The sequence below is a fragment of the Ursus maritimus genome, unplaced genomic scaffold (genome assembly GCF_017311325.1).
Source record: "Ursus maritimus isolate PB19 unplaced genomic scaffold, ASM1731132v1 scaffold_26, whole genome shotgun sequence".
Lineage (NCBI taxonomy): Eukaryota > Metazoa > Chordata > Mammalia > Carnivora > Ursidae > Ursus > Ursus maritimus.
This window is the reverse complement of record NW_024425119.1, coordinates 14737873-14763751: the sequence shown is the minus strand read 5'-3', so window position 1 is coordinate 14763751 and position 25879 is coordinate 14737873. Positions and strand designations below refer to the sequence as shown.

At 37.9% G+C, this 25879-nt stretch overlaps 1 protein-coding gene across 1 annotated transcript in view; it reads right to left on the bottom strand.

Annotated features, from left to right (window-relative positions):
- PTPRO (protein tyrosine phosphatase receptor type O) overlaps positions 1-25879 on the bottom strand; it is a 112610-nt gene that overhangs the window by 82841 nt on the left and 3890 nt on the right. The window contains exons 2-5 of the mRNA XM_040641896.1: positions 21324-21597; positions 5644-5802; positions 3742-3894; positions 1723-2166 (exon numbers count right to left, since the gene is read on the bottom strand). Of these exons, the coding sequence (XP_040497830.1) occupies positions 1723-2166; positions 3742-3894; positions 5644-5802; positions 21324-21597 (1030 nt within the window). The remainder of the gene's footprint in view (positions 1-1722; positions 2167-3741; positions 3895-5643; positions 5803-21323; positions 21598-25879) is intronic.

The window sequence follows — 25879 nt, the reverse complement described above, 5'->3', positions numbered from 1 at the left end:
AAAAAAAAAAAAAGAACAGAAGTAGAATATCAGGAGAAGATTGCAATAGTTGACCGTCTCATCTGGATATAAAGAATAAAAAAATAACCAGCAGTAAGTATCTTATCAATTCTTTGTGGTAGTATTAAATACCCAGAAATGCTTTAAAATAAATTGAATTATTTGTAGTTGGAAATAATTCTTCTGGGTAGATTTTCTGACAGTTGTAATACTTGTCCTTCATCTGTCTTCTTTCAGATTTTACTTTCTAAAAGTAAAAAGGATTTTTGCATTGCTTCAAAGTCCATCTCCTGCTGCTTATTACTTCATTTGAAGTTGTTTTTCATCAGTTGGTGGCTACAAGAGCCTTCAACAGAACACGCTGCAGTCAGATAAAAGCATGATTGAATGTTCATGGAAATACTCATTAAAAAAAATTGTAAGTTACAAGACCCTATTTTCCACAGAATATATTGTGGAACGGAAAAATAAAAGACAGATTAAGGGCAGATGAAGACAGATAGCTTTATACAAGTAATTCCAGGTAAATGTGAAGACTTTTGACTCAAATACTCAGAAATGATAAAGGATTTCAATTTTACACAATATTTGGGTATGGTCGATTGCTCTATAATCCAGAATAGAGGAATCCAGAGATTTTGGTGTCTTGTTCTATAAAATAAAATAAGGGCACACAATATGTAATACATGATACTGCATGATATTAATGCCCTACCCTGAAAATAACGCTATCATTTGAACTTTAAATTTTGACAACTCGACAACTTTTGCCACTCAAACTACAAGACTGGAAAGTATAAAATGAAGTATGTTATTGTAGAAACAAAACAAATAACGAATAACTATAATAACCTACCAAGCAACAATTTAGATGTGATTCATGACCCACATTGCCTGAAGGCCAGGGCCCCGTTTTTCGTAAATTAGTGGACTAAAACAAGAAGAATGGCTCTGGGATGCTGGACCAATGACTGTGATACGTAATGTGGCAGCTATGGGGATGGGGTAACTGGGGGATGGGCATTAAGGAGGGCACGTGATGTGATGAGCGCTGGGTGTTACACGCAACTGATGACTCATTGGACACTACATCTAAAACTAATGATGTGCTATATGTTGGCTAATTGAATTTAAATATTAAAAAAAAAAGAAAATACTAGTTGTTGTGCATTTTCTATTTTACGACCAGCTCCCCTTCAGGACGATGTGGAGTGGGGCCTGTCCCCGAGGGACACACCCTGAGGCAAATCAGAGTCGCTAGATGAGAGGACCCAGGGCTGATGCTCTTGGGAAGGTAGTCTTCTTGTTGGAAAGATTGCTTTGCTACATGCGTCACCAACTGTGTGCCAGAAAACAGAAAATTTCTCCAGGATATTTTGTAATTTGTGATGGTTAGAACTTCAATTCAGAATTTTTCCAAACAGAAGGTTTTCCTCCACGGCCTGGGGTATGTGACATGCTGGACCACGAAATGTGCACAAATTGTGAATGCTTGCAACTTAGAAACTCCCTAAACCTTGGATTCTGATCCAACCTGTTTGTTTTCTAGTCGTGGTGGGCATGGCTACTCAATTAAATTCTTCCCTTTCTTGACCATTTTTCCTTTAAATATTAACTCTCTCCCATCAATTTTGTTTTTCTAAATGTTTTAGTCATAACTTATGTCAATGCCCTTTCCTTTGCACACTGTTTCTTATTTTTGCTGATTTCCTGTTACTTTACCTTCTCTTTCTACGTGGATGTGGAACCCGTCGAAGGCCGTGGGTGGTTTAGGTGGTAACCAATTCAGGATCATTTGTACAGGAAAAAATGAGAGAGAGCCTGCTGTTGATTTCTCGGTCTCGCTGAGGGTGCTGTTATTTTCATATTCCACAGGAAGGACGCTGACAAAGTCATCTTCACTTTCCGGGGCTGCAGATGCGCTTCCCCACCAGTAGGGCTGGGATGTAGTTTCATAGTCACTGCTGTTGAAATCGGGCCAACCAGAAGAAATGTTGCCAGAGGGAATTTCAGGGGTTTCGTCCGTAAAATGGAAGAGCTTGTCTTTTCTCACTGTATCTTGTGATCTCATGAACGATTCCTCTGGGAAACTGCCACTCTGTTCTTCCCAATTGTTCTTGTTCAAGTTTACAATACGAACCGAGATATTTCGAGGGGGATAAGGGGCTGAAAGAGAGAGAATTTTCATTTTCCAGCAACTTTTAGTTCTATTATAGTGAATACTTAATCTATTAGTGAGTGAAATACACACATGAGCGTATCACCACTCATACTCCAAACACATTAACTAGTGATATGATGCTTGTCCAAGTGGTCATTTAACCATTTCCAAAGCACAGTTTCGTAAATATTCTTTAGCTTATCAAAATCTCCTTTTAAGAAAACCAAGTCTTGGCCACTGGATCTTTCTTAACAACAAAAAAAAGCAACTCTAATGTACTCTAGCTATGGAGATAAAAATACTCTCGGTGACATTGTTGCACTTAGGAGAGTTGCATATATCCCTTTAGAAACATTAACACACATGTTAGGAATACGGCTTCACTCCTCACCTCTCCAGAGAGAAACATATGAGCACAAAATCCACGTGTGAATTACGGAAGCATACTTTTCTACAGGTGAAAAATTCTGAAGGCATGCTGTCTGATCTCTACCTGCAACAGTTTCTACCTGTCCTTCAAATAGCAGCTGAAATATCAGCCCTTCCATGAACTTCGAATAAAAATTAATCGTTCCTTCCTATGTGCAGTTGTACAATTTTGTACCTCTTAGGACATGTGTCAATCCTGTCTTATATGAATGCCATTTGTGTTATAGCTCTACCATTTTTGAGGACAGGAAACCTATCTCACCAGACTCTGTCTTCATCTCTCTCATACTTAGAACAACTTCTCAATAGAAGTCACTCAATTGATAACGTTTCCTTACTTGAACTGAATAATTAAAAATACAAATAGAATCTTAGATGTTGCCATGAGGTGAATAACTTATGTAGCTGAAATAGTTTCTTTGTCTTGTCCTATTTAATGAAAATCATGGCATCTTGGAATTCCGACTGGCAGCGTCTCAGGAGTGATCTACCACAATCCATACCCAATGTTCATAGGAAAGGCATTTCTAACATTCCTAATGAGTAATTTGGACACATTAGGCACAGGCAACGTCAATTACATTGGTATTGGTGACAGGCGTTTAGTAGGCGTATATTTATTTCCATCCATTCTTCCATCTATCTATCCATCTATCCATCCATCCATCCATCCATCCATCCATCCATCTTATAACAGTGTTTCCTATTAGTGATGCTACTAAAATTTAAACACTGCAAGTTTTAGACACATCTGAATCCCAATATTTTCCTTGAATAATCTGATATTCTGTCCTAGAACATCTGCTATCAGTTTTACTGCCATATGGGAATTTTGCCAGGTTATAGAATAACTGATGTCTACTTGGTCAAGTTAAGCTATTTAATTATAACTTTTCGTAGGATCATGTACTTTTTTCCATTCAAAGATAATAAATCTATGATTACATTGACATATTTTAGATTTTTCTTTTGAATATTTTACTGTTCCTTTTACATTGATAGGGAATTTGTTTTAGAGTATTACAAATATATATTTATTTTATTTCTTGGCTCTAGAACAGAATTTTTCTCAGAATGTCAGAAAGTATACATGCAACAAACGTATAGTTTAATTATTTTTTTAACTGAATTTGATTTTTCAGAAGACTTACCAGTTCTATGCTGTTTGGGTTCATGACTGACACCGCTGTACTCCACGAGGGTACTTTTATTAAAAGTTGCCTCAGATACCAACTGAAAAGTGATGTTACTATAACATATTCCTGGCAGCCAGTGATTAAATACTGTTTTTCCCTTAAAGAAATCTGAGATTAAAAACAATTATATTAGATTTTTGATCTCTTAAATGCCACATACTTCTAGAACATTCTAAACAATAATGATTAAATAGCCCTGAGATATTATTTCCTGCAACTTCTGGCATGGTCAGTAATACAAAATTGGCATAAGATTAGAGATGAAAATTTGGATCTTTATATCCAAAATCCTGAAAAGTTTTTTTCTGCAGGCATTGGATACAATGGAATTAAATTTTTTTTATGGGAACATTTTGTGTATTATGGAGAAGATAACATACAGAAAATGTAGGGATTTGGTTTATGCTAGCCATTTATTTTATGATAAAAATCAAAGATATTTTGCTACCTTATGACTTAGGAAAAAGTAATTTTATAAGACATGTTTTCACTAGGGTTACTTGAAAAAACTGGCCTGTTTTTAAAGTAGAATGGCTTATCTGCCAGTTGGCAGCACCTGATCAAAAAAAAAAGTTGGATTTCATTTGGAAAACATTAAAGAAAATAATACAATTAAGATTCCAATCCAAAGTAGAAAGAATGTGGGAAAGAAACTGAAAGTACCATTTATTGAGCTAAAAGCCAAAAATAAATTTAAAAATTCATTAACTTAAAAAGGAGAGTATACTGACTTATTTTAAAACTCCTAGTTTTTGATTCAACAAAAATTCCAGAGAATGCTTTTTAATCATTCACGAACCTCTATTTGCATGTGATCAATAAACACATAAGGCCCCATTTATTAATCTGCAGATAATGTTTTCATTGAAAATTTAAAAATGCAATAATTTCTGGGGTCCATGTTTATATTTATTTGATGTTTTAAAGTTTCAAAAACTATAAATTCACTGCATGTGTTTGAAACCATGTCTCATAAAAAAGAAATCCAGAGAAGTAATGCATTTGTAAAAGCAGCAAGTCAAAATGACACTTTTCTGGATATCACGACCTGTGTGCCTCAGTATCCATTCTCCACCTCACCAGTATCTATTTCCAGTTACAACCAGTCAACTTTGATAATCATCTAAGCCCTTGGAGAGCAATGTTACAGTTTTGTATCTGAGAGTGTCTAAGTTCCTTTCCTTCCCAATTCACTCCCAGTGGAGCAGAAAGCCCCTCCCACCTTTCCTCCCTCTCCATCTTCTCCCCACCAGTCTACTCAGAGAAAGGGCCCAGGTTCTTTTGAAATGATTGATTCCCGTAGGATCTCTTTTTCTCCTCTCCCCACAGGGTCCGCATCAGGACAGTATAAACAATGAAACCAATTTTTGTATATTAATGCAATCATTTAGCTGGTCATACAGATAAATACATTCAAAGGAACAAAAAAGCATTATCATTTGCATTTGAGAATAATCTTGGACCACCTGCAAGTGAAACTTGGTGGAAGGTGCCTTTCTAGCTTCTTAGTTCTAGAAACGTCCTTCTAACACATGCAGAAAGAAATGGTTAGGCGAGGTGTTCTAAGTTTAAGTTTGAATTTACTTCTTGTACCAGACATGCTGCCTTTGGCAAGGCTAACATACAAGTGACCATAATTTGAGTTTTTCTTATACTTAGGCATTGCATGTGACTCCAGCAAACCAGGTATTCTAAGATTCCTCATGACAAGATTTTCATAAACTAGTAACTATTTTTAATGGTCTTCCCTGGTCAGATAGTGAATCATAAGACCTCTTTAGAGCAAGACAGATGACCGTTTGGCAAACACGTAAAAAGGAGTCGTTATCATTTATGACCCTTCCTTTTGCTTCTTACCTTTATATAGCATTGTTCGGAAGTCTTTACCTTCCCAGTAGCTTATGTTTACTCTCGTGAAAACATTATATTTTTCTGGATAATGAATTTCAAACAGGACTCCTGTTTCAGGAGAAGGTTTATAGTCATATATTGAAACGCTGGTTACAGGTAGGGGTTCTGCAGAAGGGAAGTGAAGGGATGAAGGGAAGTGGAGAAAAGGGGAGAAAGGCCATTATCAGTACTTGGAAGTACCCCAAATTATACTTATCAGAACACTTTTATTATCCATCAGCACTAAACTCCCCCATACTCATGAGTTGACTGTTCTCCAGAGCGGTAATTAACAAAATACATTTACGTGGTGGTGTGCGGCTTTCAAAGAACTTTCATATTTATTTTTCCATTTGCCTTTTGTAACAACTCTGGGATCTAGGATGAGCAAATATGAATATTGCCCTTCAACCGATAAAAATGATGATTATTTTAAATTATTTGTCAAGTGTAATTTAATAAGTACGTGGCAGTCGGTATCTCCAGATTCCTAGTTCATTTTTCTTTTTCCAAGCCAAGAAAACTTGATATTAATAACAGACCAGTAACAGAAAATACATTTTGGCTCGGACCAAGGATAAATGTTTATGTGATCATTTATTTCTTTGTATAAACTTAGTATTTATTTTTCTACATTAAGTATAAGATTGCAAAGCACCCTATGTTGAGAGAATTATAGTTTATGGTGTTTATCAAACCACTCTTCTTGCAGAAGGTTAAAAAAATATTTATTTCTAGTTTGCTTGAGTTGACTCATTACAAAACTTTTTAAATACTCATTTTTAATTAATTATTTTTTTTAAGATTTACTTTTTTTTAAAGATTTTATTTATTTATTCGACAGAGATAGAGACAGCCAGTGAGAGAGGGAACACAAGCAGGGGGAGTGGGAGAGGAAGAAGCAGGCTCATAGTGGAGGAGCCTGATGTGGGGCTCGATCCTGGAACGCCGGGATCACGCCTTGAGCCGAAGGCAGATGCTTAACGACTGCGTCACCCAGGTGCCCCTATTTTTTTAAAGATTGTATTTATTTATTTGACAGAAAGACAGCCAGCGAGAGAGGGAACACAGGCAGGGGGAGTGGGAGAGGAAGAAGCAGGCTCCCAGCGGAGGAGCCTGATGCGGGGCTCGATCCCAGGACCCTGGGATCACACCCTGAGCCAAAGGTACAGACGCTTAACGACTGAGCCACCCAGGCGCCCCATAAATACTCATTTTTTAAACTGCAGTTTGATGCACACCTGCATCTCCTCTATATCCCATTCTTCAGCAAAACCCTTGTAAAAATGACTGAGCTCCGTCACTCTTCTGAACGAGCTGTTGGATAAGTTTTACTTGCATTCGTTTGATTTAAAAAAATCATTTAATAATTTGGTTTGGAGTCAACTATTGTATTACAGACAAAAATAATTTTGATTCAGTTTTATCCTTAGAAGATTCTCAGACATCATCTTTGGCCTAAATGAAAGCAATAGCCTTTTTTAAATTTTATACTTTTAAAATTTTATTTTCAATTCCATAGGACACCAAAATTTGATTTAATTTATTCCATTGAGTCTCAAGTACCTACTTTGTCTTAATCTGTAGGTAAGTATTTTTCATTTTGCCCTTTGGATCTTAACCTATTTTAGTTTTTGCTTTTGATTGAAGAGATCCAGGAAGGACTGAAGCAACATGTTAAAGCTTTGATTTTTTTCCCGAATTTTCTTAGACACCAAGCCGATATCTATCAAAAAAAGTCCGGAAGGACCTTCAGATTACAGCATATATTGTGATCATGTCCCAGTAGACCACATGCTGTATTCTCTGGCTGAAGTGTTTCTATTTTATCTTTGATTTGTCCTTGCTTAAAGGTAATATTTACGGAGTGCACTCACTTGTGCCATGTAAACAAGCCAACCAACCAAGTAGGGAAGACTCTTGTGTCTTTCTCTTTGATGAATCCCCCAAAGTTCTGAACTATTTGAAGGTCTTTCTTTCAACCCAGTCTAATTACTAACCCACGGAGTCTACTAAATCCACCTGCTGCCTCTGGGTCTAAAGGAACCAAAATGAAAGCCAACAACAAAAAGCAGCCACAGAGCAGGAACTCTTCCATCCCTGCTGTCTGGTATCTTAGCCTCATCAGGGTTCTGTCTCCTGAAAAGGGAAGTGAGAGGTCCACCCAATCTTTCATGCCCAGAGCCATGGCATCTGCACATGAAAGCCACAGTCTAACTTTGAAATTCAAGAGATACATGAGGATTACAGCATAGATATTTTATTTTGTGATTTTTTTTTTTTTTTTTTGCTTCTGCAAGCTACTTAAATTTAAACCAAGAATTTTTAAAATGCCTACTTGCTTGTTTGCTCCCTACAGCTCTCTCAGCTTCAACCAAAGTGACCCAGGTTAGCTGTAAATTCTAAAATCCGAGCCCGGGTATTACTCAGGCATATTTAACTCAAGAATTACTATTTTCAATAGAACTCAAATGCATTCTCTAAAAATATTTTACTGTCTCTTCAGTGACTTCCCTCATTATTTTTCTTTTTAGAAATTAAGTGGTGTGCTATAAACCAGAGCTGTTATTACTCAAGTGTTTTTCGGTAATGACAAGGTTTAATCTTGATCTAATTCAATATTGCTTTCTCTGCCAGCCACCCTTTACCCTGCCATTTCTTGTCTTAGGAACCAGGCAGGACTGGAGAGTTAAACAGAGTTGTTAGAAAATGTGAATCATTTGTTACTTTTGTTTGTTTATTCCTTTTTTTGTCCTCAGGTCTTTTTATTTTTTAAAAAGCTAAGTATTACAAAGTATATCTGAAACTCCCCCAGATAACTCACTCATTTGCCTTTCACCGTGGCCCGAGGTAAATCAGTGCTCTGAATTGGGTGGTTAGCTTCTGATGTGTTTCTTACTTTTATATTTATATGTGTCCGACATCCATATGGAACGTTATTTTGCATGTGCTAAAGTATGTTAATGATATCATATAGGAATCATTCTGCAGCTTACTTTTATCAACTATCACTGCTTTTGAGACTTGTCCGTGATGCAAGTATTTCTAGAAAATTTGTTTTAGTGTTCACTTTAGAATTACACGAACCATACAGTTTATCTGTTATTTTGTTAGATAGGTTGTTTTCAATCGTTCACTTTTGCACATAATGTTGCAATAAATGTCTTGAGACAAATTTCTGGACTATCCAAATCCTGGATAGTAGGGAATGAACATCTTGGATTGTACGAGATATTGTGAAAATGTGTTCTGTCAATTTACATTTCCATCAGCAGTGTGTGATAGTTCCTCTTTCTCCATATTCTTATTCAACACTTGTTCATATCAACCTTTTCAGTTTTTGCCACTCTGAGACATATGAAATTTTGTCTCTTTTAATTTCTTGTTCACAAAAGAGGCTGATTTTCTTTTCTTATGTCTATTGGTCATTCAGCTTTTCTTTTTTTAAAGTTCTTTGATTCTTTTGCCTGTTTCATGGGTTCTTTTTCCAAAGTCTCCTGCTAATTTGTAATATACCTTCTGTCATGTACTGCATTCCTACTGTCAATTTTTTTTTTTTATTGTGTCCTATGCCTTCCTCCTGGATTCACCTTCCTTGTTAAAACATATCAGTTAGTAGTTATTTAAGTTAGAGTCTAGGTGTTAAATTCTCCTAGGCTTTGTATTCTGGAAAAGTTCTTTATCTTTATTCTTTGTTTTTTATTATTTTTTATTTTTTTTAAAGATTTTATTTATTATTTGAGAGAGAGAGAGAGCATGAGCAGGGGGGCGGGAGGGGCAGAGGGAGAGGGAGAAGCTGGCTTTCTACTGAGCAGGGAGCCTGATGTGGGGCTGGATCCCAGGACCCCGGGATCGTCACCTGAGCTGAAGATAGATGCTTAACCATCTGAGGCACCCAGGCACCCCTTTATCTTTATTCTTGATGTAGTTTAGCTGGATATAAAATTATAAGATTTCCTCTCAGTATTTTGAAGCTATTCCTCCATTGTCTTTTTGAATCAATTATTGTAGAAGAGAAACTTCTGTGAGCCTAACAGTTATTCCTCTCTACATATTATGCATTTTTTCCTTTGATACCTTCTAAGCTTTGTATTTGTCCTTATAATCTATTTCACCATCACATATCTAGATGTAGTCTTATTTTTGAATTACCCTTTTAGGTATTTGAAATGCTTGTGGATTCATGTCACTCTTCAAGTCTTGGATATCTTCATAATCAATCTTGAAATATTGCTCCCGTTATTCCCTCCATTCTCTTTCTCTTGAACTCTTAACCTCCTTAATTAGAGCCTCTCCCACCATCAAATCTGAGAATTGGGCTAAATTATGAGACAATAACAAAGTATTACCTTTCAATTTACTATCTAACTTCTATCAGTCCAGAATTTATCCCATCAGTTGAGGTTTTTCGATTGAATTTACATTTGACCAATTAAGTGAATTTTGCCTAGTCTAACTGAGTAAATATTAAATTAAATAATTGTATTTTCACTTCTAAGAAATTTTAATGTATGTTTATTTGATACGTTTGTGTTTAATTTCTGCCAATCTTTGCTTCATTATGTTTTAATCCTTTTGAATGGATGGAATTCTTAGATTTATCTCTTTGAACATCATAACATACTGAAAATTCATTGTCAAATTGCTATGCGAAATAGAGTTCAATGTTATAGTTGTTGTTTTGATGTCTATCTTTTTTAGCATGGATTTCATTGTGTGTTTTGAAATACAGGCCCTAGGCTAATCTTGTGTCTTCTTATTGCCCTGTTTCTTGCTTAACTTCTTGTGGACGCAATTTAGCCATTGCTTCCATTCAGCTCACCACAGCTCCCAGCTGAGAACCAGGGCAGCTAATAGTAATCTGAGGTTCTTGATATTGTGGATGATATAGCGGCTATCACAGATTCATTCCCTGAGTCAGAGGGGAACTCAGCTTGGTCCTTGGTAGTGAGACTGAATGTGTGTTCCCTGCGTCCCAAGGCCTCCATCTTTAGTTTTATCACAGGCAGAAGGAATCTCTGTTCCAAACAGAAAGCCTTGCTCTGGGCCCTATCTAGTATGGAGCATTCCAATCCTTAATACGTTGGGGCCCAAGATCAGGGCTGTGCTCTTTTAGCTGCAGAGCACAGAGGCCCCAGGACTTCAACCCACTGCGCCCCTTGGACTTTCTGTTTTGTTTCTGATTCATAGAGACAACTATCTTATTTTTGAGCCTACCAATATACTTCTGGTTTTCTTTTTGCTTTGTGGGAGGAGCAAAGAGTGTGTCATAAGCAGATACATACTGCATTATGTTTGCAAGAAATCCTAACATGAAATTTCCATTTTTTTCTTTTAATAAAAAAATGTTACATGACAGTTAATATGGGTGTTTTTTTCTCATTTAGGTGTCCCACATAATAAAATCTGAAGTTTAATTGAGGTCTGTTTCATGTCCCTTAATTACCTTTGAATCATTCATGACAATCATGAATAGGAAGTTTCTTAAAGTTCTGGAAGTAACTATGTGAGATGGAGATGAAGGAACAAAACAGATGTAGAGCAAATACTGTTTTAAAAAAGGAGAGTTAACTCTGTGCTTGTTGGTAACTGCTAAGAGCCGAGAGGGGCTTCCTCCTGAGATCTCTCGGTTCTGATGGACTAAAACTAAAGGAGCTGTTGGATCAGTGACCAGGGTCCTTGCTTTTGATGTGACCGACCTACAAATGTGTCTGTTCTGATGCAGCCCCTTGAGGGAGAGAAACCTGTGATTTGACTCTCAAGTTTTTGTTTGTGTGTTTTTGGTTTTGTTTTTAGAGAGAGAAGGAGAGAGTGTGAGTGGGTGGGGTGGGGTGGGACAGAGGGAGAGGGAGAGAGTGAATCTTAAGCAGTCTCCCCACTCAGTGCAGAGCTGGTGCTAGGCTCGATCTCAAGACCCTGAGATCATGAGCTGAGCCGAAATCAAGAGTTGGCTGCTTCACTGACTGAGCCACCCAGGTGCCCCAAGGCCCTCACTTCTGAGGGCAGGAGTAGAAAAAAGGGACTGATCCCAGGTCCCAGGCCAGAGCTCCTAACTTATGTTTAGATGGTGATTTGGAGCTTAACCTAACATCCCCCTTCTATCCACACAGGCCACTGAGGTGAGCTGACAGCAGCCTTCTCCCATGGTCCAAGAGTCATGATCCCTATCACACCCATGAACTTAGTTCAAGTCTTCACTATGTCCTTCCTGGAATATTTCAACAGCTCTCTACATTATTCTTCTTGTCTCCAATCTCACCTTAATTTTTTCTACTTGTTTCTATTCAAAACTTCTAAGCCCGCAGGCTACCTAATACTCTCAGTTCGTCAGTCTCTGCCTTACACCTGTCACTTGCACCTCACTGACTTTGTCCTGCCTGATCTGTTTTGACTCTCCTTTGCTTCCAACCCCTCGAGTAATTTTCTGTTGAATACCATTGGTATTGTTTCTATTTACTGATCTTACATGAAGTGTTACACATTTTGTTAAGGAGAGTATTGTAATATTTTTCACGTTACAAAATATTGCATTATTTTACACTACCCGCTACCAAATCAGCAAACTCACAGCCCTCAAGACAAATCCAGCCCACCACTTGCGTCTGGATGACTTGTGAGTTAAGGATGGCCTTTATATTGTGAGACTGTTGTCAAAAATTAACAGAGGAATAATATTTCGCGACGTATCAGAATTATATGAAATTCAAATTTTAGTGTCTTTAAATAAAGTTTTATTAGAACACAGCCATGCTTGTTTGCTTATGTATTGCCAATGGCTGCTTTTGTGGGGCAACACTAGAGTTGAATCATTGCAACAGAGAGTGTACAGCCCCCAGAACCTAAAATATCTATCATTTAAGTCTTTACAGAAAAAGCTTGCTCACGTCTGGGATAGATTAAAGATTTAAAAACTGAGATTTAAAGAAAGTAATAACTTGCCTAATGCTACACATGTGGTTTCCAGATTTCTTTGTTGGCTCTAAAGTTCATACTTTGAACTACTACTCAAAACACCTGCTTCATAATTTGTCCATGCCAATGCAGGATTCAGGATCCTACAACTTACAGCTTTAAAAAGGAGGTTTCCTCAATAAAATCTTATTAGGTCATTTCTTTGTATCTGTCACCATTCCTCATCACTTATGGGTTAAAATCTAAACTCTTCTAAGGTAGTCAAGGTTCCTCCCAATTTTTCTAGTTACCTTTCTTCTTATTTTCTGGAACCACGGAGGCTTCCCATCTTAATTCCTTGCAATTCACAAGAGGGTCATGCTATGCAAGACTCCATTCTTTGCAAATATGATTCCCTTTGACTCTGTTGTAATACCTTCCATTCTTTATTCATTTAGCAAATTTTCACTACATTTTGAATGATTGTCTCCCCTGAGGTGCCTTCCCAATGTTCACTAGGAAGGCTGGGCAATCTCTCTCATATACTTTTCTTATAGCATTTATCATGTCTTTGTAGTGGTTTATTTGTCTTTTACACTGTAGTGTACCATCTTTCAGTTGGGTATGAAGGACATGACATACAGAATGTGCATAATAAATAAAATAAAAATTCATGCCTTATTTGTATTTATAATACATGAATTTATATTTGCATAATGTATGAATGCGCGTTTCTATTTGTACAATATATTATAGAATACATAATACTATATTCGTAGAGTGTCTCTAAAGTGTTCTACGATGTTTACAACTACTACCTCTCAGATTTTATTAACACATGAGACAGCGGTGTATACATAACATTTCTCCAGTTTTTAAGCAATTGTTTTCCTGTGTTATTTTCGCTATTAAGAAATGACTTCTAAGTGCAGACAATATACTGACAGTTCTTAATCAATGAAATATTAATCAGATGTCAGAGCCTAAGGGTTGTGAAACGCCTTTGCACTGGCCAAATGACTTATTTGTGCTGAATTTATTTTTTGCCGTGTTTCTCCGCTTTCTCTAAGAGCCCCAGACTCAGAACAACCATAGAGAACTATCAAAGGACGGCCCCAGGGCCGATTGCTTTGTCACTGCTTATTTCATCAAGACAAGCATTTACCACACAATAAATGACTGCAACAAATGTACCCTTCTGTTGTCAAGAGCAATGTGTCATCTCCTTGAGCAGATACTGTTAATGTTCCCTAAACTTTAAAAAGAGCTTCCCGTTATAAAAATAAAGATGGCAAAAATACATCATTCACTGACAAAGAGTGGTAATTTTAGAGCTCAAAACTAACCTTACTCATCACATACTTGAATTCTTTCTTTTTTAAAGAAGGAAGCTGAAACCGAATGTCACCTAATGTCACCTCATGCCTAAGGTCACAGAAATATTTGTGCCTTAATTCCCAATTCTTATACTCCGAACCTATTATCCTTTTTAAAATCTGGGATGATGTAATCGAGTCTTTAAAAATGAGAGAGAGTATGGGAGACAAGGAACCATCATTAATTAATTTTTGCTCTTTAGAAATCAATGCAGATTTCCTCTTCCACTTAGGATGTAGAAAGCTACGAGTCAATGTCATGCTCTCAACCCTCAACAAGAAGAAAAAGCCAAATAAGCCATGAGATCATGATTTTTCTTGAGTCTATCAGAGATCTGAGATTGTAAGGCAAACAAATGAGCTACTCCAGTCCCTGGACCTTTTTTGAATATGAAACAGAAGCCTTAAGGCATGTGGGGAAGGGCAGAAACATCTTTCCCTCCAAGTTCTCAGGAAAATATACCCCCTTCTGAGGGATGGGTAGAAGTGAAAGAATCTGTTCCTGGGAGAGAGGCAGAAACTCTCTTGGACCTATGATCACGCACTCATACAAAGTAGAATTCTACTACTACTGGGGAAAAGGCAGGAAACTCCAACCCAAGACCTCCTACAGATTTGAAGTAGACTGGTTGTCAGTGTAGAGTGAGGGGTAGGAATGCTGAGAATTCCCCACTTAGGATCACAGGGTCTGCCTAAGCCTGAGGCTGGACCAGGAGAACCAAGAACCTCCAAGAACCTATCCTCACCAAAAACTTAGCACTAGTAAATACCAACAGCAATCCATTGTGAGGGAAGGGGCAAAATCACGGAGACTCTGTGGTGCAGGCGTTCAGGACATGCTGACACCGAGGGTGGAATTGGAACACTGAGAAATACACTCTACCACTGCTGACAGGCTACACTGGAAAAACTGATACCTGTGTGAGCTGAAAGTGACTAAGACCTTAAACCCAGCTTGACTCAATCTCCCACACTACCGGCCTAGCGATATGGTAGATTTAAATTAAATCTAATGGTATAGAGGTGTCCGAGGTGGCTCAGTTGGTTAAGTATCTGCCTGTGGCTTAGGTCATGATCCCAGGGTCCTGGGATGGAGCCCCGCATCGGACCCTGCTCAGCAGGGAGCCTGCTTCTCCCTCTCCTCCGCACTTGTGCTCTCTCATCTCACTATCTGTTGCTACCTCTCTCACTCAAGTAAATAAATAAAACCTTTAAATCCAATGGTATAAATAATACATACAGAAGTATAAATGCTCTAAACTAGCACTATCAAAATTGGTATCCACTAGTTACACATGCTGTTGAGCACTTAAAATGAGGCTAGTGCAACCGAGAAGCTGAATTTTTAACTTTATTTAATTTTAATAAACTTATGCTTAAAAGCTATACATGAGTAAACTTTTTATTGACTATGTATTGAAATAGTAATATTTCAAATGGAATTGATTAAATAAACTGTTATTAAAATTAATTTCATATTTTCAGAAACTTTCTAAAATGTGTGTACCCCAAAATTTAATATGCATATATGGTTAACATCCTATTTTTGCTGGATAGTGCTGGTCTAAACACTCTAATTAAAAGGCAGAGATTTTTGAAAAAATAAGAAAATAAAAAATAAAAGGCAGAAATTTTCAGATTGGAAGAAAAGCAAAATCTAGCGCTATACTGAATACAAGAAACCTATGTACACATAAAGACATAAGTAGGTTGAAAATAAAAAGGATAAAACAAGTATACAATGAAAAGACTTAACAGAAGAAAATGAAAATATTTATATCAATAGCAGATAAAATAGACTTCAACACAAGGTGTATTTCATGGGATAAAGAGGGCCATTGCATACAGATAAAAATGTCAGGCCTCACTAAAGCTGGTGTATGTGCCGTGGCCCTGGGCTCCCCCACTGCCTCCCTAAAGCTAGAGATCTCATACAGTCCACACAGGGGATGTTCCTTAATCACCTGACTCTGGTGACCAGGGGGCTTGTGTGGGCCCCACAGGACTGAAACAATTGGAGAAACAGTTCTTGGCAGGTTACAACCCCAGGGCACTGCACAAACAGTAGACTGTAATACACCAGCAGACTTTCTGTGACAAAGGCCTATTTACTTGTCCTGGAGCTTCCACCTGAGAGTCAGGCTTCAGGTTTGCCACATATCTAGAGGCTGTGGAGGTGCTCTTAGGGAACTTAGGTCAGGTTACACTTTTTGTAACCTGCCTCAGTTGAGCCACAGCTTGCTAGTCCTGAAAGGAGCTTATACACTTGTTTGGAGCCCCAAATTTTGCAACTGTTGTGCAGGGGACACTTCCAGATCACCTGGTCTGGAGGCCAGCAGGGTTTATAATTGTGGTCCCACAGGACTATACGTATTTGCATACTTTAAAAGCTTTGCCTGAGGTCTTGGTTTCCAATCAGCCTGAAACTAAGTGCTGACTGAGATCCCTCCCTTTGGAACACTGACAGGTCTTAGCATACCCTCACCAGCTGGGAATTATCAAGAATAAATCAGGCTGCTTAGACAATCACAAAGGTTCAAGAGACAGCCAAGAGCTAAGGCAAGGTTGAACAGTAATATTCATCTCCTACACAAGGCCACTTCTTCCAGACTGGGAGAGGTAGCTGTTTCACTTAATACATAGAAACAAATACAGAAAGTTGAGCAAAATGAGAAAACAGAGGAATATGTTCCAAACAAAAGAACAAGATTAAATTCCAGAAAAAAAATCTTAATGAATGGTAAGTAATTTACCTGATAAAAAGTTCAAAGTAACCATCATAAAGATTTTCACTGAATTTAAGAAAATGAATGAACACAGTGAAAATTTCAACAAAGAATTAGAAAATATAAGAATTTACCAAACAGAAGTCACAGAGCTGAAGGAGACAATAACTGAACTGAAAAATGCACTACAAGGAGGCAACATCAGACTAGATGAAATGGAAGAAAGGATCAGTAGAAGACACAGCAGTGGAACTCACCTAAACAGCAACAAAAAGAAAAAACAGTTTAAAAAAATGAAGGCAGCTTAAGGAACATAGAAGACAGCATCAAGTGGAGTGACATTTGCATTCTAGGGGTCCCAGAAGAAGAAGAAAGAAAGGCAGAAAGCTCATTTGAAGAAATAATCACTGAAAGCTTTTTTTTTTTTTTTAACTTAAAGAAGAAAAAAGACATTTGGATCCAGAAAGCCTAGAGAGCTCTAAATAAGATGAACCCAAGGAGATCCACTCAAGACACATTCTGATTAAAATGTCAAAAGTTAAAGAGAGAACCTTAAAAGGAGCAAGACAAGTTATATACAAGGGAAACCCCATAAGAATATTAACACATGGGAGCCTGGGTGGCTCAGTTGGTTAAGGTTTGCCTTCGGCTCAGGTCATGATCCCAAGGTCCTGACATGGAGTCCCACATTGGGCTCCTTGCTCAGCAGGGAGTCTGCTTCTCCCTTGGCCTGCAGCTCCCCCTGCTTGCGCTCACACACACTCTCTCTCTCTCAAATAAATTTAAAAAATCTAAAAAAAAAAAAAAAAAAGAAAAGAAAGAAAAGAATATTAGCATATTTTTAAGCAGAAACTTTACAGACCAGAAGAGGGTGGCAAATATATTCAAAGTGCTGAAAGGAAAAAACTTCCAACCAAGAATACTTTATCTGGCAAGGGTATCAGTCAGATTTGAAAGAGAAAAAAAATTTCCAGACAAGCAAAAGCTAAAGGAATTCATCATTACTAAACTAGCCTTACAAGAGATGTTAAAGGAACTTCTCTAAGCTGAAAAGAAAGGACGTTAATTAGTGTCATGTATGTATATCACTAATTATTATATATATAGCTAATTATTATATTACTAATTATTATTTTTATTATCAGAGGAAATGACTAGACATTTTTTCCAGAGAAGACATGCGGATGGCCACAAAGCACATGAAAAGGTGCTCAACATCAGTAAGCATCAGGGAAATGCAAATCAAAACCACAATGGGATATCACCTCACACCTGTCAGAATGGTTATTATCAAAAAGACAAGAAATAACAAGTATCAGTAAGAATGTGGAGAAAAGGAATTCTCGCGCACTGTTGGAATCTAAACTAGTACAGCCACTATGGAAACAGTATGGAGATTTCTCAAAAAATTAAAAAATAGAACTACCATATGATTCAGCAATTCCACTCCTGCATATTTATCCAATGGAAAAAAATTAATTTGAAAAGATATATATGATATGTATACATAAGATAGATATATATAATTTGAAAAGATATACCTCTATGTTCATTTCAGCATTATCTATAATAGCCAAGATATGGAAACAACCTAAGCATCCATCAATGGACGAATGGATAAAGAAGATGTGGTGTATCTATGTGCAATAGAATACTACTCCACCATAAAAAAGAATTAAGTCTTGCCATTTGCAACAACTTGATGGAACTTAAGGATATTTTGCTAAGTAAGTTAGACAGAGATAGACAGATACTGTATGATCCCACTTATATGTGGAATCTTTAAAATAAAGCAAAACTCATAGATGCAGAGAACAGAATGGTGGTTTCCAGAGGAGAGAGGGGTGGTGGGGAGGGCAAAATGGGTGAAGGGGGTCAAGAGGTACAACCTTCCAGTTGTAAAATAAATAAGTCATGGGGTTGTAATGTACAATATGGTGACTATAGTCAATAACATTGTATTGCGTATCTGAAAGTTGTTAAGAGTAAATCTTAAGTGTTCTCACTGCAAGAAAAAGAAATAGAGGCTGAATGGTGACAATGGTAACTTGACTAATTGTGGTGACCATCTCGCAGTATATACAAATATGGAATCATTGTGTTGTATACCTGAAACTAGCATAAGGTTATATGTCAATTACACCTCACTAAGAAAGAAGACATAGCAATCTTAAAAGTGTAAAGATGAAAAGCTTCAAACTTCATGTAAAGTTCAAAATATGTAAAGCATAAACTAAAACAAGTACAAGGAGAAATAGACAACATAGATATAGTTGGAGACTTTCACATACCACTATCCGCCATTATTAGAACAAGTAGACAGAAAATTAGTAAGGGTAAAAAAGACTTGAACAACCAACTTGACCTAATTGACATTTATCAAAACTTCACCCAACAAGTGGCCACAGAGTACAGACCCAGACAGACCGTACTTGGGGCCATAAAACAAATTGCAACATTTTTAAAGTAATTGAAATCATATAAAGTATGTTCTCCTATTACAACAGCATTTACCTAGAAAGTAATGAAAAGATCTCTGAAAAATTGCAAAATTTTGGATATTCAGCAACACGTTTCCAAGCCCACATGTCGAAAAAGAAATCACAAAAGAAAATAAAAAAAAAAAATACTTTGAATACAACTCATTGCACACACTAAAATATCAAAGAGATATTATGGAAATCTCTTAACATGTACTTACTTATCATTTACTTATCATTCACTTACTTATCAAATGTCTTTAGGAACCATTAGCTAAAGGGCTGACTGCGGGAGTTTTTTCTGATCTGGAGTGGCTTAAGTGCATGCTAACGAATGTTAGGTCAGCGACAGTAACTACACTTTTATTTTGCTTTGTGCCTTAGTCTTTTCCCCCCCCTGGTTCTTTCTCCTGTTACTTGCTCAACAGAATTGAATTAATATTTATTGATCACTTTTTACATATAAAATTCATGCTAGGCACTTATGAGGTTATGAAGCTGAGTAAGGCAGTACTACTGATCCAAGGAATTGTATTATAGCCATTGTTTACCTAGGTCTGCCGCCTGGACCTATTAACTCCCAGTTCACCTCTCCCAGCCACTTGTTTAAAACAGTATTTCAGGGGCACCTGGGTGGCTCAGTCGGTTAATAGGTTGCCTTCGACTCAGGTCATGATCCCAGGGTGGTGGGATTGAGCCCCGCATCGGGCTCCTTGTTTAGCGAGGAGTCTGCTTCTCCCTCTGCCTCTGCCCCTCCCCACTGCTCGTTCTCTCTCTCTCTCAAATAAATAAAATCTTTAAAAAAAAACAACACAGTATTTTAGAACAGGCAGTTTCTTCCTTTAATTCTACGAGGTCCTAGATTTGCTCATTATATCTATCAACCTTGAAGGTCTTGGGTTTGTGCCATTCCACTCCAATTTTTAGGATTCAGTACTGATTCTGGGACTCTGCCATGGGAAACTTTAATTAATTTTTGACAGACATATTAAAAATATGTCTTCTAGCTTGATTCTGAGGTCTTGCTTCTTGATGTTTCTCTTCCCTTTTATCCCAAGAGAACAATATCACTATGTCCTTCTCCTTAATTGTGGTGAAAATGACTACAAGGAGCTGGCATTTAAAAAATCGCAGCCACTGGAAAACGTGCTCTGAAGAACAAAAGCAAAAAGAAGTTCACTGAGCCATTAAATTGCTCTAGTGGTAAACTCTGCCATCTTATAGATAAGTTTTTCTTCTTTTTTTTTTTTTTTTAAAGATTTTATTTATTTATTTGACAGAGATAGAGACAGCCAGCGAGAGAGGGAACACAAGCTGGGGGAGTGGGACAGGAAGAAGCAGGCTCATAGCGGAGGAGCCCGATGTGGGGCTCGATCCCATGATGCCAGGATCACGCCCTGAGCCGAAGGCAGGCGCTTAACCGCTGTGCCACCCAGGCGCCCCAGATAAGTTTTTCTTCTAACAGACACACCGACATATACAGTAAAGTTGCATCTGATTTTGAGATTAGGTATTAAAGTCTCAGAGAGAAAAGTGAAAATCACATAGAGTTAAAATTACTCCTAAAAATTCCTAATGTCAGCATTAATGCTTTTAGACATGAACTACCGAAGGTTAAAAGGCCAATGATTTGTTTTTTCTTGGTATTTTTCTTGGGCAGTGGAAGCCAAGGCTATTTGGAGGGTGAGGTCAAGAATAGAAACCGATAAATAATATCTTTTTCTCCCTCTCAGCTAAAAATGTATAATTAATTTCAAAAAGGCTAAATATGAGTATAAATTCATTGCCTCAAAACCCAAGTGGCTTAATATAAGAGTACGTGTTCTGGAAAAAAAACTAGCTTAGTTATGATCATATTATTCAGTTAAAGCAAAAAATTACATGGTCCAATCATGAATCTAAAATTATTTTTCAGTCTGAAAATATACTATCTCATTGAGGTTGACTTTTTTGGGCTTAAAACAGATTTTTCTTTAACAAAAGGTAACAGTTAAACATTATCCAACTGTGGCAAGAAACTGTGTTCTCAACATAAAGCAGAACTTTGAATTTATGTCGCTTGGCTTCAAGGTGATCGGTCTTGCCATCCTGGGCTGACTTTCTTTCCACGAGAGAGCCCCATGAGAATATACCCAAAAAGAAAGACAGAGGACAATATTACAAACGATGCTTACTTGTTAACACAGTGATTGACCTGGATGGCTTGGTAACCACATTTCCATTTACCACTACCAGAGTGATTATATAATAAAGGCCATGGTAATTAGCCTTAAAGGTAACAGGAGGAGGCAAAGTGCTGTTGAATTCCGCAAATTCGAAGAAGTAATTTTTGGATTCCCCAGTTATCTTCACAACATAAACAGATGATGGGCTCATGACATCTGAAGCTTCTAAAGAGACAACGATGCTATTATCGTCTTGAACAGTTACATGGAATGTTGTGGCATTCTGTTTAAGAAAAGAGAAAAAAAAAAGGAAATGAAGGTCAAATTGAGATCATTTGCAATAAAATTATGCTGAGCTCATTTTCCCCAAACTAATGTTTGTGATAAGCATCGTACAGGTATTTTAGTGTTCAAGGAAAAGCAGAAAGAGAGACATTAACCCTCTTATGACTAAGGGTCTTTTCAGGCTTTTACTTTTGATACTTCTCCATTGAAAAGCAGCTCCCAGTTCATCGATTGTGTCACGTCATAAATACAAAATAAACATTGTGGAAATGAGTAAAGAATGAAATGAATGAAAATCATCTTGGCCCTCAACTTCCAGGGAAATTCTTGGTTTCAACTATGTTGGAGAAACTACATGGATGAAGCACTCTATTTTACTTTGGAAGGAGTAATGCTGTGGTAGTCCTAGGAGAATTCTAGAAGAATGCCACAAGGCAGTTATTTCCTCTCTCACTTTTCACCTGTTAGTTCTGAAAATAAAATTTAAAAAAAGAGTCAGGACTGAGAATCCTGTGATAATCTTCCTCACTGGAGGTGAGCCAATCTTTAATAAGAGAAGCTAACATGCTCTTTGAAGAAGAAACCAGACTGAGTGAGGATCACTGGCATCTATGGAAAAGACAGCAGTTAGGGGAAAGAAAACTGCTCTAAGTGTCTAGATAAATGTTTGTGGACAGTATTTGAAAAGTCATGGTGTGGTTGGTTGGAATATTCCTTCCTGATTCTTTCCCATTCTGTACAGGCAGAATAGTGCTTCTGCTCTCCGGTCTCACATAACACTCCTATCCTTTGTATCACTGCTGCTTTGTTTTTCATTCATCTTCTGGGTAGGTGGGGTCCAGGGAAGGGATTTCACTGCTCTGAGCCTCAGATTTCTCTTCTGTGAAAGGGGGACAGAACAATTATTAAAACTTGCTCAGGACTTACCAGGATCCAGATACGAAGCTGGGCAGTCTAGAAACACAGTCATCTCATTTCGTACTCAAAATGACCTGATGAGGTAGGTATTTTTTTCAATCTCAGTTTGTAGTTAAGGAAACTGAGGCTCAGAAGGATTGAGTCACCTGCCCAAGGTCACACATCTAGTTTGGACTTTGAACCACGGATCCACACGAGTACCAAAACTAAGCTTCATTATGTCCACATGTCTGTGTCTCTTCCCCTCTTGACTTGTTTTCCTAACACTCAGTCTGACACACGGTGTACGACTGGTAAACCTCTGTTGAATGAATGAAAGAATTGCTGATTGCATTAATTTTATGTGGACATTTGCCTCTTAGAATTAACCTAATGGTACCTCCCATTGCCAGTAGTCAAATCAAGCACACAGTACATATCAGAATCCTAAAGGAGGCTAAATGTACCTTTAAAAAACGTACTGATTCTTTCTCTTATTATTTAGTTGTTTTAGAAATCTAATTTTTACAGGTCCTAGTATTTGTAAAGAATATCGGCCATTTACAGACATTTAATTCTATGCTAACATTTAGTAGACTTAATTGTGTTCATGATATCCTCACTGTATGAGACCCTATGTTCTTTGGGGGCAGGGACTGTATCTTATTTCTAGCTGCATCTCTAGCTGCAGCACGACTGCCTGGCATATGCTAGGGACTCTGTGATCTGCATACTCCCAGGGAGGTCTCTATAATACAGATCAGTCAGTATGGATTGACTTTTAAAATGTCCTTTTCTCCACATTGTCTCTAAAATTGTGTACTTTTGGGAAACAAAACAAACACACAGAAAACGTAATGCACCATTATTGCCAGCGATCCACGTGGATCTGTGAGGCTAAACCAAGCATCCAATATCCAGTAACACTGAACTCTTGCTTTTATTCATTATTGGTTACAGAAATGGATTCACTAACTCAGAAAACAGGAAGTGTGTACAAACATCAGGTTCAGGATTATTAAGAATTTTTTGTTCAATGTTTTCATAGCCAATAACAAAAAATTTTGTGATAATGAAAAGAGGGATACATAGACTCAATTTTGCAAAGTGTTTAAGAAATATGTATCTGATGGGTCATGATGCTTCATAGACAGTGCAATCTTCCAGGGAAAGGGACTAATCTTCCAAAATCTAACGACAGCTTTGGGGATGATTTTATCAGCCATGAAAATAAGCTTTGGCCCATGGGCTCCCAGGTCGCCAAAAATAAATCAGGGTAGGCTAATCAGATTCAGTCAGTGGGACTAATGAGAATAAGGCAGCAGGCCAAGTGAGTCTAGGCAGTGAGCCTAGAGAAATGTCATCACTCTCTTTCTTCTCTGTCCTCCGTGCTTCAGCTTTTCCTGGAATCTATATTCAGGAGACCATTCTGAATGCATGCTGCAGGCACGGAATCCCTGCTGAGATGTACAGCAAGAAAGAAGAGTTAAAAGTTACAGAAATGGATTTAAACGTAGGCAAGGCCAACGTGGATTTATTTGGTGGATAGAGAAATATTTCAAACTTTTTTTTTTTTTGAAACCGGGTAATAGTATCTCTTGACTCTGCAATGAAAATATTTTTACTGAAATTTCCTTTGCATAATACAATTTAATATAGAAATTTCTCCGCTCCAACACCCTCATTTCACACTTGAAAGAACAGCGGTGTAAATGTCACCCAGCTAATTGATGTCAGAACAAGGTCTGGGATGCACACATCCGTATGTCTCCCGGTAGTTCTCTTTCCGGAACTAGAGGTAGGCTGCTTGAGGCAGCAAAGGGTGGCTGTGTGCTTGGCAGGAGATTGTAACCTGCTCTATGGCCAGTCCTGCGGGACAGAAGCTAGTGGAGACAGAGTGGGCATCACTAAAGAGGAGAAAAATGCAGGATGAGTTCCTGGAACGTGAGACAAAAAGAGAACTGGTCTCATATGTTCCAGTCTGACATCGTAGGAAGTCTGACAAACATTGCAACTGTTATCTATGGATCCCCTAATCTAAACCACGCTTTACACTTGCCATTTCATATGTCTTTTTCTTTTTTTCCTTACAACAATCTTTTTAGGCCAAAAGAAATCAGGGTCTGTTTTAATACAGAAAAGTGACATAATTAGATCCCAGGTTACAAAGATCAATATAATTAGGAACATGGGCCAGTGTAGCTAGGGATGGCCCGACTACTGGGCCCACCCAGGGATGGCCCGACTACTGGGCCCACCTAAGGCCAGTAGACTGTAAGGCGGCTGTTGCACCTGCTCCAGTAAGACCCGATGAAGGTCTGAGCAAATGCTGGCTACCCCAAACCTGCCTGTGTGACATGCATTTAGAACATTATTAATGCTCCAGTTGGCAACCCAATCAATGATTAGACTTATTAGAGGGCCTTTTAGAGGGAACAGTTAGAAAATTCTGCTGTGCTAAGGTTACCACAGAAGAAGTAATGGGATGCTCAGTTCTTTTCAGCAGTAATATCAATGGTGTCCGGGGTTCTCTAGCACTATGGCCATACTTCTCCGCAGACGCTACGGAGTTCACCCGCTAGCCTCCTGTCCAGCTGCAGGAAAACTCTTCCAGCAAGATCTTCTTTCTTTTCAGTTCCTTCAGGAAGATCAAGTTCCCAGAGCTGTTCTGACTGGTCAGAGCTCCCCTTGACACTTTCTCAGAATTATTATTTTTTTATAATAATTTTTTATTATGTTATGTTAGTCACTATACAGTATATCCTTAGTTTTTGATGCAGTGTTCCATGATTCATAATTATTCACAGCTCTCTTTCAGAAATTGTCAGAACAGAATTCGGATGTCGATCTCAAAGGCTAGGGGTGATGGTCTCCCCCTCATTTTCTATGACGTATGCAATCTTCAGATATCGAGCAGCTGGCATATATCAGGAGCTGTGCCAGATGCTGGGGATTCACTGTCTTTAGGCATGAAGAGGAAGATCGGTATTATGTGCCTCTGTCCTTTCTACATCGTGTCTGACCAGTAATAGCGATGATGCTGGTCAGGATGCTATCATCATAAAGGACACTAATTTACATAGTGCTTCTAATGCACTGCCAGAAACTTCTCTGAAGCGCATCCAGCGAGCTGTTGATACATGCCTGCTGAGTGAATACAGTTACAATCTGTTGTGTAGTACCAGACTGCTACATAAGAGTCCTAAATGTACCTTTTCAGGTAGGGCGTGTGGGTTTTCTCTCCGTGTCTGAGTCCACATCCACGCCAGGTCAAGCTTTCATGTTTTCCATGCCTACATACATTCACTCCTGTTTTTATGATTTCATGATACAGATTCCTCATCTCTTTTGCCTCTTTTTGGTAAAAGAGTCCAAACTGACCT